The 15,148-nt window shown below is 44.9% G+C and overlaps 2 protein-coding genes across 7 annotated transcripts in view; one reads left to right on the top strand and one right to left on the bottom strand.

The window, feature by feature from the left end:
• The window catches only part of Hn (phenylalanine hydroxylase), a 115,353-nt gene that overhangs the window by 41,537 nt on the left and 58,668 nt on the right, over nucleotides 1-15,148 (bottom strand). For all 6 annotated transcript variants that reach the window (XM_075871112.1, XM_075871117.1, XM_075871115.1 and 3 more), the window contains exons 7-9: nucleotides 12,114-12,259; nucleotides 6,391-6,526; nucleotides 3,149-3,275 (exon numbers count right to left, since the gene is read on the bottom strand). In XM_075871112.1, coding sequence (XP_075727227.1) covers nucleotides 3,149-3,275; nucleotides 6,391-6,526; nucleotides 12,114-12,259 — 409 coding nt within the window. The remainder of the gene's footprint in view (nucleotides 1-3,148; nucleotides 3,276-6,390; nucleotides 6,527-12,113; nucleotides 12,260-15,148) is intronic.
• Nucleotides 13,610-14,866, top strand: LOC142768821 (uncharacterized). Its single transcript, XM_075871118.1, has 2 exons — nucleotides 13,610-13,818; nucleotides 14,137-14,866. The coding sequence occupies exons 1-2, from the start codon at nucleotides 13,696-13,698 to the stop codon at nucleotides 14,581-14,583; spliced, it is 570 nt and encodes a 189-aa protein (XP_075727233.1). The 5' UTR covers nucleotides 13,610-13,695; the 3' UTR covers nucleotides 14,584-14,866.

The following is a 15,148-nucleotide window of genomic DNA, read 5'->3' as shown; positions in this document are numbered from 1 at the left end:
CGCATTCCTCGCGCTTGAACCAGTGCTTATGCAGGATACGAGAGCAGAGGCATTGCTTGCTTTCACATAGCTGTACGCACACGTGAAGGCTCAACAAACACGGCCCATGGCAATAGCGAGCGCTGCGTAGCGGCCGATCACTGCTGGGCAAATACCGATACGCAATTCACGATGAAAAAAATGTCAGGTTGGATCGAACAGTGACGCCATCGCTGTGAGGTCCAGCAGATTACCGTTCTCGTGGCCAAGCGTATTGCCCGCGATGCCTGCACTGTGTAATTGGAAGGCTGTGGAAGGCTTGTGTGAGCCTTCAAAAACGTCGTGCTTCCGCACAATCCGAGCGGCTCGTGTATATTACAGCACGCGTATGGCAGTGAAAGAAAAGGAATAAAAAAAATGCGCGCTGGCATAGATTCTCAGTAACCGGGGCCACATTCCGATATGGAAGCAATGCAGTCACACCTATGAACCTCAACTTAAACGCGAGGGGCAACCTGGAACGGTTCAAGAAATCGTGGCCAGGAGAGAAGCTTGTGTCAACTTCACTATCCTGAAACATGGAGAGGGTTGAGTCATGCAGTATGCACCGGTGCATCGCGTGCCCCGCCGCGGTGGTCTAGTGGCTAAGGTATTCGGCTGCTGACCCGCAGGTCGCGGGATACAAACCCTGCTGCGGCGGCTGCATTTCTGATGGAGGCGGAAACGTTGTAGACACGTGTGCTCAGATTTGGGTGCACGTTAAAGAACCGCAGGTGGTCGAAATTTCCGGAGCCCTCCACTACGGTGCCCCTCATAATCATATGGTGGTTTTGGGACGTTAAATCCGACATATCAATCAATCAACCGGTGTATCGTGCAGCAAGATTTTCGTTCTTTGATGCTTGACTCGTCACCGGTCACCTAACACACAATCACTTCGCATATATATATATATATATATATATATATATATATATATATATATATATATATATATATATATATATATATATATATATATATATATATATATATATATATATATACGCAACGCCATTATCACGTCCCCTTTTCTTCCTTCCCGTTATCGATCGACCCACATTCCAATCTCATTTCCGGTCGTGAGACTTTTTCTCACCTACGACGCAGATGGACGGGGTTGCCGTTGGTGGCTGCTGTGTGTGCGCCTAGCTAAGCAAATTTCCTGCTGGTGCCATGGTTCACTTTTGGCTACAGTGAATTTCTGTTTTAGTGCATTTCAAAGCCAATATTCTGATCATTAGCAGGCCAAAAAAGACAAGCAAGCCTGAAGACTACCCACTGTTTTGAGCCTTTTCTGTCTGGTCAGCCAATGCACGCGCACGTGCACGCCCCAGATGGCTGGTGCACTTCGAAACACTCTACAACGCCACGCAATGCAGAGCCTTGGTAAAAACGGTGTGAAGAAGTTGCGCGCATGTTGGCAAAGGCACGGCTGGCACACTGCTCCAGCTGCCTGCTATGTATTCTAACGTAGTTCGTAAATGCTGATAGAAGAGCATGTTTTGTGATAATTCGACGAAAAGTAAAGACCCGCACCAAAATCAAGCTGTTCTTCCTTCTGTACACGCGAGAAACTCCCATATGCACTGTGCTCGGAGGTACCTTCACAGCCGCTGTGCAGGTTATCACGTGGTCATAGAGGACAGTGGCGAGCTTGGGGCATGGCGGAGCCTACTCAACATGATGTCGCCACAAGCGCCTTACTACTATTACTACATGCCTACCGCTGTTTTCAAGCATGGAATAGGTGAATACAAAATACCTCCAGCACAAGATCGGACAGTCGAACTCGCTTACGTACACCACATATAATACGTGGAAGGACTTCGAATACGCCCTCTGCGATTGCATGTGCCCGTTACGACGCAAATGACACATTTTGAAGGGAGCAGCTCATTTGCAACATGGCTTGAGCACGGGTGTACGGTCCTTTCTCGGTCTGTGGCAAGGCTGTGGTTGTGGGATGCGCAGCACGAAAGCGGTGTCGGTGTTCTTGTGGACTGATTTTAAGGAAACATTAGGAAAGTTTTTTTTTGTTCGTTTGTATGTGAGTGTTCGTGACTGTACCTATATGTGTGTAAAAATGAGCATACCACATATTTCATAGCCGCCAATAGACATCTACAGGGATCAGGTGATGAATTTTATCCCGGGGTTTTGTTAAATTTGTTACGCATTTCTCACAAAGCCCAGACTTAGTTCATACTACAACCGTAGTTTATGCTGTCTGCTGTTATAATGCAATAAACTATTCTGTCGCTTTTAGTTTTCTGGGTACTGTGTTATACTTTTCCGTTTCCTTTTTAGTTTCGTAATGCGAGTAGCGCCATATTCGATAACACATCGTGGCCGAAGTACGCAAAAAAGGCAGATTAGAAGGTAGCAGTGAGCTTCATTTGTGTCCTTGAAATCACACTGCCCTATTTGGAGGACATGTATCAGAATGATGCACTGCGGGGTGGGCATCAAACCCTTGACCTTGAGAAGAACCAACGTTTTGTGTCACCATGGACGTTATTCATGAGACACTAAAGAAACAAAAACAAAAAACAATTATCCCAGTAATGGTATCTTACTTTCATAATTCTACTACCATTACGCTTGGCGCGATTAAAAGAGAGAACGGGCTAAGAGAAAATCTGGTGGCGACGTCAGTTTGATATTTATTCACAGAACGCTATGCCGCGATAGACTTTGACGGTGCCTCTACTAAATCGACCTCTGAATCAATTACCAAGTAATAAGAAACTTTGTTCAGCAAATCTCGCCAGAACATGAGAAGCACAATAAGAAGTCGTTATTAAACTGCTCAGCACAAAAATAATTTACAGAACGAATACATGAGACGACGACCAGCGCTGTGTTCGTTGTCTCAATTTTTTTTCGCTGAGCAGTTTAATAATGAACTACAATTTAGCCAAATCCCACACTTTACTTCAGAAATCGTGACGTTGGTAGCAGATTTTAAGCACAAAATTCAAGACCAGAACTTTGACCCCAAAGCTCTCGTCTATTAATTATCTTATGCTGGCTAAACTTATGACATTATACTTCACAGAGTATATTCTATCTATACAAATGATTTTGTTGAGCCACTTTTGTGTCCCTTGTAACATGTGGTACTTGCCGTGGCCAGCTTTTCAACGTAGTCATCCGGGGCACCCAAGGATGCGAGACCAATTTCCTGGGAAAACTTCGCAAAGCTTGGATCTGCGAACAGCGGTGCGTGACCCAGAAGCTCGTGGCAGATGTCCCTGCGTAGCGAAAGCCGATGGCGGGGACCAATTAATGACTCTGACTGCGAATGGAAGGTAATTAAAACTTCAAGTGTGTTTTATCTAGGGTGATGTGGGAAATTGCATTGATGCCCTGCCGTAGTGGTCTAGTGGCTAAGGTACTCGGCTGCTGGCCCACAGGTCGTGGGATCAAATCTCAACTGTGGCGGCCACATTTTTCATAGAGGCGAAAATGCAGTAAGCCTGTGTGCCCAGATTTGAGTGCACGTTAAAGAACCTCAGGTGGTAGAAATATCCGGAGCCCTCCACTACGGCGTCTCTCATATTCATATGGTGGTCTTGGGACGTCAAGCCGCAGATATTATTGCACATGGCATAGATGACGGCGGGGTAGCAATGTGGTGATATGGCTATAGTGTGATGTGCCACTGCGGTGATATGACATCGATGACACTGGGATGACACTGGCGTGATATGGCACCAGAGTGACATAGTGCATTGATGATACTGGAATAGAAATGGGTGGTATGAAATCAATGATACCTGGTTAGTACTGGGGTGGTATGCCACTGAGGTGACATGACATTGATGATACTGCGTAGCCCTGGCGTCATATGCCCCTCGGGTGATAGTACATTTATGATACCGGGATGGCACTGGGGTGTTATGCCACTAGGGCGATGTGGCATCGAGGATCTAGGGATGGCACTGGAGTGATATGGTATTGATGACATGGGATGGCGCTGAAGTGATATGGCACTGGGTTGATAGTGCACTGATGATACTAGGATATATCAATGGGATGTTGAGGCAGTGAGGATGCTTGTATGGTGCTTGCGGAATATGACAGTGATGATGTTGTGATGGCAATGGCATGATATGTCACTAGGATGATAGAGCATTCATGTTACTGGGATGGCGCTGGGGTGTTATGCCCCTGGGATGGTCTGGCATTGATGACACTGGGGTGGCACTGGGATGATATGCCACTAGAGCGATATGGCATTGCTAATACAGGGACAGCAATGTGGGGATATCAGGCTGGTCTGATATGCACTATATATGCATTATTGGGCTAGGGGATCAGGTATGGGTGATCTGTAGAAGTGCCTACACAAGAACATTCCCCCCAAAGTATACAAACGCATAGAAAACGTTTTGTGCTGGGGTGTGTGTGCATCGCCCATATGTGCAAACGCTAGTGCTTGTGCATTTCAGTAGGGTGTTAGTAATTCTTCAGCTGGGAATAAAGTGGCAATATATCTACGGTCATCTACATCGTATATAAGATGACAATTTTTCAACTGTTACAATACAAGTCAAAGCACGTTTGTGATAATGCTGAAGCAAGAGGTGACATGAGTCCCCTGACAAGGCTTCTAGCACCGTGATCGTCGGTGCACTGCTAGACAGAGCTGCAAAATTTCATTTTATTGCGATAGCAATTATAAGTACGCTCTCAGCTAGATTTTGCCGCCGACATCGGCGTCATGCACCGTATATGTATACGTATCTATATATGTGAAAACGCACAAAAAGAAAAAAAACGAAAAAGAGACTCTGGCGCGCGGAATTGAACACATCCGCGTCGTGAATGCGAGGTGCTAACCACTGAGCCACCAAGTGGTACCTTCAACGTTCAAACGACAAGCTATTCATATCTACCACTTACTGCTGTTGGCGGGCATCTTGGGGGGGGGGGGGGGGACTATTGTGTTTTAAGCATTATCAGCAAAATGGCGCGATGAGCACGCGGCTGCTCTTATCTCTCACGTGTACTTTGACCCGCGAAAAGGAGGGTAGTGCATTATCTCTCGTGTGCCTTTATCTACCGATGGGGAGTATCATACGTCTTGGCTGGCGTTAAGCTTGCACTGGAACGATTCTGTTGTAGTTACGGGGCGCACAAAGGTCACTGCAATTGTTGCACAAGCTCCGTTTGCGAAAAGGGCGCGTTTTTCAGACACAGCGAAGTAACAACTGAGACGCTTATTCACGTTTATATGTACCTCTGAGTAGGTTTTGTGTGTCATCTGGGTATAAGAAACGCGGGGCACGCTTCAATCTGCTTGCCATTCTGCGCGTGGCCTTCCAATTTATTGCTATCGCGTTCATTGCTTCGCCTTTGTGGAAAAGTTGTGACTTTTTTTTATTCGCACTACCACTGAATGACGCTTCTTTCCGAGCATCATTGGTCAAATATATGGGTCAGGTTTTTCGAATATCGGTAAGTCTTGTTTAAAATGCCCGAAGTTCGCGCTATAACAACCCCACTGCGCCTACTCGGAACTACTTTGTCCCGTCATTATTTGTCGCCGTCCGAGTAGTTATTTGGGCTACTGCTCAGAATTACGCACTAACAAACACTCCATCAGTCTACTTCTGAATGTTGCACAGCTTTGAGATATGTGGTGTAATTGAATGCGACATGAGCTACAAACCATTAGCAACAAGCACTTTATTCGTAAGGCGTAATTTTAAACATGCCATGACGCACAATTTTGTGTCAATTTTCGTTATGCGGGCTAATTCTTGTACTTGCTACAACGAGGGAACGATCCCCAACCTAAAGAGCTTCGCCCCTATAAGCCGCGAACAAAGAGCGACTACGTCCTGTCAAGCTGGAAAATGCTCGAAGTCATCAAGCCGCAGAGGCTGCTGTTTAATGTATCCGGCACGAGAAAGCGCCAATATTTGGAGTGCCATGAACGGACCACATGAAAAATTACCGCGAATTCATGCCTGGTCAGCGTGTGGCGAATAACATCGAGCGCGGGGACCGACAGAGTACCGCTTCATGGGGATTGCCTGTTTCCATGAGAGTTTCTGAGCACGGAGTTTGTTGCGCGAAACAAAACCTAGTGATGCCTGCTAAAACCTAGCTAAAGCCCTTTGTGAGAACTTGAATATCGGCCAGCTTCGCAGTCAATAAAGGTTTCGTAACCTGTCACAACATTCGCCGTTTTATTAATTGTGCTTGTTCCCTGTTCACCGTCGTGGTTCACTAACCACTATGCCCACCTTTGATCTACAATAAATTTCCTGTATACTAGGAAACCCGTAAGCAAATGCTCGACCACTGGTTAATGGTGCCACTAAAGATTGAGCTTTTCATCCCAGCCGCAGCACTTACGGTTCGGGTGTGTACAGGGGTTGAGAAGGATGCCGGATGTACTGAGTCGAGTGAAAAACACGGAAGGCCAGGCCAGCCAGAAAGTCTCTGGAGGAAAGTAGTCCAGCCACTGGTCGCAGCGTGAAACCTGTGCAGTCTGAAAGAAAAAAAAATATTGCACGAGATTTAGCCGAAAGTACGACCAATATGCGTTATCGATGCCGCCTTTCACCTCCATTGGTGTTGTCAGGTAGCATCGTGGGACAGCTAAGTGCCCGTAAGGTTCCCGTACCTTATAACCACGTTAAATATCTTTGGTACGCCCGCACATTTTGTTGCATTAGCAGCATGTAGGATATGGTAGCAGTTAGCGCAAACGTGAAAGATCATCTGGCTAGCCCGATATTAACTAGGCAGGCATAGGATTCCTATTTGGGAAACATTACTTCTCTGCGGCTGTGAATTAGTGATAGCCACCTAATACTGAATGAGGGCTTTTTCTTCAAAGACGCAAAGCGAAGATGAAGGAAACGTGTCTATTGAAACGCTTTCTTCACATATAGTGTTTTCGATATGCTGGAACTCAAAAGGTTGCACGACAAAATAAAATATACGTTTACAAGTGAGAGCACAGGTCAAGGATTGCACTTGAGGCCGTACCCTCGCTTGTAAAATCGTCTTTTTATTTTTCGCGCTGCCTTTTCGATTTGAAACGTTGCTGTACTATTGTGATTATAAGAAGCGTCACAAGATGTCATTGCAGTCGTACAATAGGCTGGATATCCGGAATCAATTATCTATGAAAAGGAATACCGGGCAAGCTAAAAGCCTGTGTGCATTACACGAAGCGAACTTACCCGCATCCACAACTTTGACTCTGAGTGGCGTTGGTTAGTGCTACCATCGTAATCGACTATGCATACACGCTGAATTATCGGTGCCCAATGATACCAACGCTCTAAATGATGTTCTCAATGCAAGGTTCCACTTGTATCTTTACATGATGCCTAGGAGCGTCAGGTGAAATTTTTATCGGGGAGGGGGTTCGACCACCCTTCATACGAATTTATGCGTGTGTTTTCATGCTTGCGTGTGTATGTACAAATTCAGAATTTAAATATTTCGTGGTGGTGGCTTGAATGCATTTCGCTCGGCAATGACAAGAATTTTATTAGGAGTAAAAAAAATTTCAGCAAAAGCCAAGCACCCTTTAAAAAAAGAACTTGTTGGTGGACAATACGTTATATATACCTTCATGATGAGCAGCGGTGTCCAGTTGTCTATGAAGTGATGTTTATTTGTTTGGGTGTACAAATTGAACAGAAATGTCTGTATGGAGACTTGAACGAAACAATAAAATAAATGTGTGCTGGCTGTTTCTCGCCGACATACCTTAAAAGAAGATGCCAGTTGAAATCATTACGAGCGAAACCCCTGTCAATTGCGTGGCAGCAGTACCAAGACAGTTTCGTATTCATTGCTGCCAAAACAAAAATAAATTGCCGTAGAAGTTGAGCATTTCTAACAACTCCGCGAAAGTTTTGTGCAAAATCGGGCAGTGGCTGAGCTCTGAGGTGGCGTAGTATCATGAGCATTTCTTCACGAATCACTCGGCTTGTAAGAGCTTTGGCTGCTTGCCATCTGTTTCCCAATATGAATACAGGCTCTACAAAACCAAAACGACCAAGCGTGGGAGGGGAAAAGAGCGGACCTTATGATTTGTTCGTTTTCTTTTTATTTTTGCACAAAAGGCCCGTTGAACTTTTTTTGGAAACTCGAAAATAGCGCAAACTTCATCAGTGCCAGGACAGTGATTAATTAATGCACTTATGGTAGACGAGGCAAAAAAAAGGCAAAGCTTCCAATAAGCCACACGAGCCTTGAAACAACGCAGCTGGACAGTTCTGAAGACTGATTTGGCTGCTTCCACTTCATTTTCAGGTTTTAGGTAGGTGATGCAGGTTTTTTGTGTATCGCTTCTAGGTCGTTGCTAAGCTTGAGCTGGATGATGCTCTGTTCTCGTGGAATTTCAGTGACTTTGGTAAACTGCAATATAGGAAGGTGTTTTGGGCTATCTTGCCCTCCACATCACTATGTCCGCTTAGTGTATATCACATAAACACGTCCACGCCGACGCACACGCAGACATCGGCGACAGTAGTCTAGTGCCTATGGTGGTCGACTGCTGACCCGCAGGTGGCGGAATTGAATCCCGACCACGGCGACCACATTTTCGTTGAGGGCGAAACTGCTCGAGGTCGTGTGCTTAGATTTAGGCGCATGTTAAGGAACTCCATGTGGTCGTAATTTTCGGAGCATTTCACTATAGCGTCTTTTATGTTCACATCATTCTTTAAGGACGTCAAAACCAATCAATTATTTTATTACACGCACACACGCACGCACACTACCCACATTATTTTAGCTAAATCAACGCAATATTAGGAAAAATTTGAGCGTTTAGGCGAGCTCTAAAGGCTGAAGTAGTTATTTTTTAAATGATGAGTGGTGCTAGCTTTATCAAAGCGGAAGGAAGCTTTGATAAAGCTTCCTTCCGTCCACCGTAACTGAACGTTTTACCGTCGGTGCGTAGCAGAATTACACGTTGGACAAATTAAAATCAGCATGGCGGAAATTAAAAACAACCTGCCATCATCCTGGCAGGTGATGTTAAGCGCTGGAGTTGAAACCAGAAGTAAGCACGAGGGCGGAAGTTCCTGCCCAGAAGTCACTTGGCTGATAGGAAGCGGCGTAACTAAAGTTAGTATAACTCGCATTCTCCTGTGGTTAGGGAGGCGATCGGCTGGCTGCAGTGTGGAAAAGTTAACTTTTTTTCTCTTGGGAGGTAGTAGTACCTTACCGTTCTCGCAACGGTGTTACCGTGCCGCGATAAATCTACCATGATCCTGCAACGTGTAACTGCGTAGGATTGCTCGAGAGTTACAGAAACGTGTAACGGTATAGTGACCAACATACATTCTCCAGAATGAAGCAGCCACGCACCTACTACTAAAGTACTGTATTTCCGTACCAGCGGTATTAAACCAAGAAAGTACGAACGTAGACATAGGAATGAATATGATTAATTTATTGATATGTGGGGTTTTACCGTCCCAAAACCCCCGTATCATTATGAGAGACACCGTAGTGAAGGGCTCCAGAAATTTCGACCACCTGGGGTCCTTTAACGTGCACCCAAATCTGAGTACATAGGTCAACAACATTTCCGCCTCAATCGAAAATGCAGCCGCCGCAGCCGTGATTCGATACCGCGACGTGCGGGTCAGCAGCCGAGTACCTTAGCCAATTGACCACCGCGGCGGGGCATGAATATGGTAAAAGCGAGAAAGTGCAGAATAGCCTGGGAAAGGAGGAAGCGTTGATGATTACAGACCATACATAGGAATGTATAAAATAACATATACACACAGGGTAAGTACGAACAGTGAAGCCTAATCGATAAAAGAAAATCCAGTGCAGAATAAGAATGATCTGAAGAGTATTCGTCATGCCCGCCGAAATACTCTCTAGAAATATTTCGCTGATAATAAAGGGAATGGTATACAATCACTGCATGCTGCCAGTTCTTACAGGTGTGGGGCTGAAACATAAGGTAACAAAGCAACAGACAAAGAGTTGAGGCTCACGCAGCGTACCATGGAAAGTGGAAATTATATGCATTCCATGAGATCGGAGGACGGCCGAATGAGCCTGGGAACAAGGAGGGAACGCCGATGTCTTAGTTTACAAAAAGAAATGAAATGGATCTCGGGTGATCAGTTTATGCGTAGAATAGAGAAACGGTGGGCAGTAAGATAACAATATGGTTGCCAAGGGATGGGTCACGCATTCGAGGAAGGCAGAGAGTAACATGCAGCGACGAATTTAGGAAGATCCAGAGATAAAATTGGAATCGGCTAGCCCCAGTATAAGTTAAACTTTAGATCACCGGGACCAGGTATTGGTCTTGCAGTGGACTAAAACACATTAGGAATGGGGATGAAACCAGTGCTGCTAACTGAACCTGCCTGCACCAACAACCAACTGCAGTCACCGTCATGAACATTGAGTAAGCTTGAGAAAAAAAAAGGTTCCTTGAAGCAGACCGTGTATTGCGCATGACTTGCGAACGCAAGGAAACACACAAAAACAAGGTGTGTTTTCTTATCTTTCTTGTTACGTCATTGTCACGTGATTCATCCTCTAGAACGCTGTACGAAGTCGGCCAACCTTCAACCAACCTTCGCTGTGAGCAGAAGTGAAGCGACTGAGGCCAATTGTGAACTTCTCCAGAAACTTTAGCGAATGTACAGTATGGTACGGTTACATGAAAAAGTGCAGGAATAGGGACAAAGAAGAAAAAGGCGCAGATGTTTACGGCCCACAAAACAGAGTCGTTCGCTGTTAGCGTTAGCCGGGCAGCCTTCCATCTGAATCAAGCCGTTCGCAATCGGAAGGAGTTTGTTTGGCGGGCCGTAAACTTCTGCGCTCTTCATTTTCGTGTCGTTTTTTTTTTTCAGCCTTTTTTTTAAATGACTCGGTCACACAGAATCTTTGCAAAAAGAAAAGAAAACTCGCAAGGTCGTTCAAGCGCAAAGGTTGGTAATCTCATTCGTGACTAGATTCATTCCGACTCAGAGTAAGCCGTGTAACTGAGCCGAGTAAGACCGGCTGAGTTATATTTTGCTGAATCTGAGCAAGTCCGGCTGCCGAAACTGATCATGAGCATGAGTTCGAGTGAGTCTGGCTGAGGAAGTTATTCGTGAGAGTGAGTTCGAGATAGTCTGGTCTGAGAAAGTTTTATGAATCCGACTACGAGCGAGTCCTTTCTAGAAAAGTCTTGGTGACTCCGTGTCCAAGTGAGTTCAGAGGAGGAAAGATTTCGTTAGTCTGAGTACGAGTGAGTGCGAAACAAAATACATTTATTGATTCAGTCTGAACGAGCTTCATCTTTTTTATTGACCTATATCTACACATTTGTACAAGACGACTTCAATACGAAGCTACCTTGTTCTTTACCTTCTCAGTCCATAATTTCTTTCCCGCCTACCCCCTATCTTTCAGCGCCTAACATTGTTATGTGCAGCCTCCAGGACTGTCCTACGATTGACCGAGCAACGACATCATCTGATGATCTCATCTTCTCACGTTAGGTGACATCACCACGTGATGATTGGCATGTCGTGTCGCTCATGCTGATGACGATGGTCTCTTTTCTTTTTCAAGGAGGCATCCTATGCTTTCACCTTGATAGCTTAAGAATAAGACCTACTATAGACCATAATCTTCACTTTTTTCAGGGGCAGCCACATTTGCTTCAGGAGGGGGGTGGAGTGTTGTAGGGGGGCTGCTGATTAGTTGGAACGGACGGCTACGCTAGCGTCTATCCTTTTCTTATCATGGGATGACCGCCAAGCCTGTTCACTCACCACCAGCTGTGATGTCACCTCACAGCAGTCCCACGCTATTGTCGCAGGCAGATGATAACTAGCGTCAAGATTACGTACGCTTGCTCTAAACGTGAGTGTGCGAGTAAAATTAATCTGGCTTATAGCCAGAAACAAATTAGGCACCGATATTGTTCTCGGTAAACGCGAAGATAAAAGAAGGAGAGAGAGCAGAAGGGTTAACAGGCGGGCTAGTTGGTACAAATTCATGCGTCCCGTTGGTTTACGCCTCCAATTAGTTCATTAGGAAGGAGAAAAAGGGTGGAAGAGGGTATGTACCAGTCACGTATCTCTCACCTTTGAGGAAGTTGGACACGTCCTCGAGTTGTGGTACGTTGTCCTCTCGGTAACCGCAGTTCTCAATTAAGAGCGGGAAGATGTGGTTGTGTTCGCGGCAGGCGTGGGTCTTGTACAGCTTCGTCAGCTCCCGGAATACGGTACCCCTGGGATGTCAAGAACAAATCACTCTATAGCGACAACAACAAAATCAAGAACAACGAGAACAATAGCAATAGCAATCCGTAATAATGAAGTGGGTGCTGAAATAGCCCTACGGCATAGCCGCTCAAGTAGCACCGAATGGAAGAAGACGACAACGTTGCTGTTGTGGGCCTGAGTCTGGATTGCTGTATGACACAGGACCTCCACGAAAAAGTTGTAACGGGAAGCCATTAATTTAGGAGTCGTCAGTCAATACCAGTGCGTGATCACACTGCACAGGCCACACAGAATAAAAGTACATTTCACAAAAGGCGGAAGCCTTCAAGCAATTTATTAACCAATTTGCAAACTCAAACAATACACTGAGTTCGGCAACCGGTGCCGGAAAAAAATCAAGAGAAGACAACTTGATAAAATAACCACAAAGATTGTTGTGAAAAAAAGGTACCTGTTTTAAATTATTGGTTGTCTTGTAATGAATCGTCTTACAATGCAGCCAAATTGAAAATTTTCTATCTCGCGTTCCGCTCACTCGGAAAAATCCCATTAAAGTCGTATTTCTACGACATCCTAGCGACGGTCCGCTTCCTCTGAAGAAAAATATGGTGGGGATATTCAGAGTGTTATCATATAGCTCAGGTTCATTAGAATTCTATCCGGTATTGCTTTGAAGTGGAAGCACCCAAAATATAAAAGTTAAACTACTAAAACACCCTGATAAAATAAATTGTCTTACGCGCTACGGTAAACTTCATATGTTATTCCAGGAAATAGATGGATGGTGATATACAGGGATACCATGAGTGATTTTTCCCACCTCATCGGTATTTTTTGCACGTATCTTTCATATGTGTAGGCGTAAACCTTTGGAAGAGGGAGCCTTTTTGAAACTAATGAATCATTCCTCGTAAGCCTGCATATTACCTTCCTTCGTTCTGGAACAACGCATGTACTTTGCCGCACTACGGCAGAACATTTAGACGTATTTAGCGTCAGTGTAGTTTACGCCTTCCCATGCAAATTAAGCTTCTCGAATGTTTTCAGGGTACCCTTGTGGTTAAGAAATACACTTACTAAGACAAAACCACAAGTATCTGGTGATGCAAAGTAACCTTATGTAAAACACGGCAGACGAAATATATGGTACAATAGCACACAGGACTTTCTCTGAGCGAGAGACATCGTAAAAGAAAACGTTTTGTTTTGGCATAATCATGGTGGGGCACGATGTCATGACAGATCTCCGAAAGTTGCGACGTTATCATGCCACCAAAGTTTCGAACTAATTATATATATATATATATATATATATATATATATATATATATATATATATATATATATCCCATTATTGCCCCTTGTTGCATATCTGCAACACCCAGTTCCGTGCCCTGCCGATTGCAAGGATCCTGATGCACTGGTAAAAGTTGTCCATACTATGCTATTTCGAGGGTTCTTCGTTCCACACAGTACCAGTTTCAGCCGCTTGGGGGCCACATTCGTCGTATCTGCAGTTTGCAAAATGGCAGCATCCACGTCGTCGTCGAGCTCCGCAATCAAGGTACTGTAAATATTTTTTTATAAGCCCACAAGTTAAGCTGCGCTGCTTTTTTCACTGAATGTGTGTTCGAAACACTCTTGACAGTAATCTAGAACCCAACAGTTAGTTTTTTGCTTGCTCTGTTCGAGAAAATATTTTTTGCACGTGGTGTGTTGCACATATGCAACAGTGGGCACTAAATGCCACAATTTTCATTGTTGCAGATATGCAACATTGCTTTTCTGCTTGAAATGCGTCTTACATATCGTGACACGCATTCATGTGGAGTGTGTGAACGGATGTTTGTTTGCTAATTTTGCTGTTTTAACGATTTTTCAGGGACATACTGCAATTTCAACCTCAACATTCTATTCAGTTCCAAAAGAGAGGCCGAAGCGTTTTGTTCATGCAAACCTGCTGGATGTTATCAACCCTAATGAGAGCGATTTTTCCGCTGATGAAAAAAGTGGCGAAAAAGTGTCTGGAGACAGCAGTGATGAAGGAGATGCCATCCAAACTGAGGTAGAAGAAGCTGAGGAAGAGGTTGCTACCTCGACAGATGCGCCTCCAGTAGATCGGATACTGCAGAACATGAAAAGGTGGTACACATGGGTGAAGAAGGATTTTGATATCGAGGCAGGTAGTTTCGAGAACAACTTTCCGCTGCCACCTGCAGAGCCGCTGAGTGCAGTGGAATACTTTGACATGTTTGTTTCTCGATCCATGCTAAAGGCTGTCGTCGATGAAAGCAATAAGTACTACTTTAAAAACATGGAGCCACTCTAAACCTCACCGTGAAAGAACTTACATCTGTTCTGGGCATGTTTTTCAGGATGGGACTTGTAAACATGAACAGGGTTCGTGCTTACTGGGAAAATGAAAGTACATATGAATTAGTAGCCCAGGTAATGTCCCGTAACAGATTTGAAAAGATCACAAGCCACCTGCATTTTTTTCGATAATGAAGCGGCCAATGACAAAGTAAAAGAAGACGAATGCTGGAAAGTGCGCCCATGGCTCAGTTCTTTGCGCAGCAACATGGTTGTCTTGCCCCAAGAAAAAAAATCTGCAGTGGACGAAATCTTGATCCCTTTCTGTGGGCGGTGTTACATTCGTCAGTACTTTCCTAATAAACAAAAGAGTGAATGGGGTCTAAAACTTTGGGCACGTTCTGGGGAATCAGGTCTGTGTTATGATTTCGATGTCTACCAGCGCTGCAACAAAGGTTTTTATGGCAGCCAGGGTGGCTACCAGCTTGGGTTGGGAGCTGGTGTCGTGCTCCAGCTGTGTTCCAGCCTACCGAAGCGAGACGACAACCTAGTTGTCGCTGATAACTTCTTCACAGGCCCTC

The sequence above is a fragment of the Rhipicephalus microplus genome, chromosome 8, assembly GCF_043290135.1.
Source record: "Rhipicephalus microplus isolate Deutch F79 chromosome 8, USDA_Rmic, whole genome shotgun sequence".
Lineage (NCBI taxonomy): Eukaryota > Metazoa > Arthropoda > Arachnida > Ixodida > Ixodidae > Rhipicephalus > Rhipicephalus microplus.
This window is presented reverse-complemented; position numbering and strand designations above follow the sequence as displayed.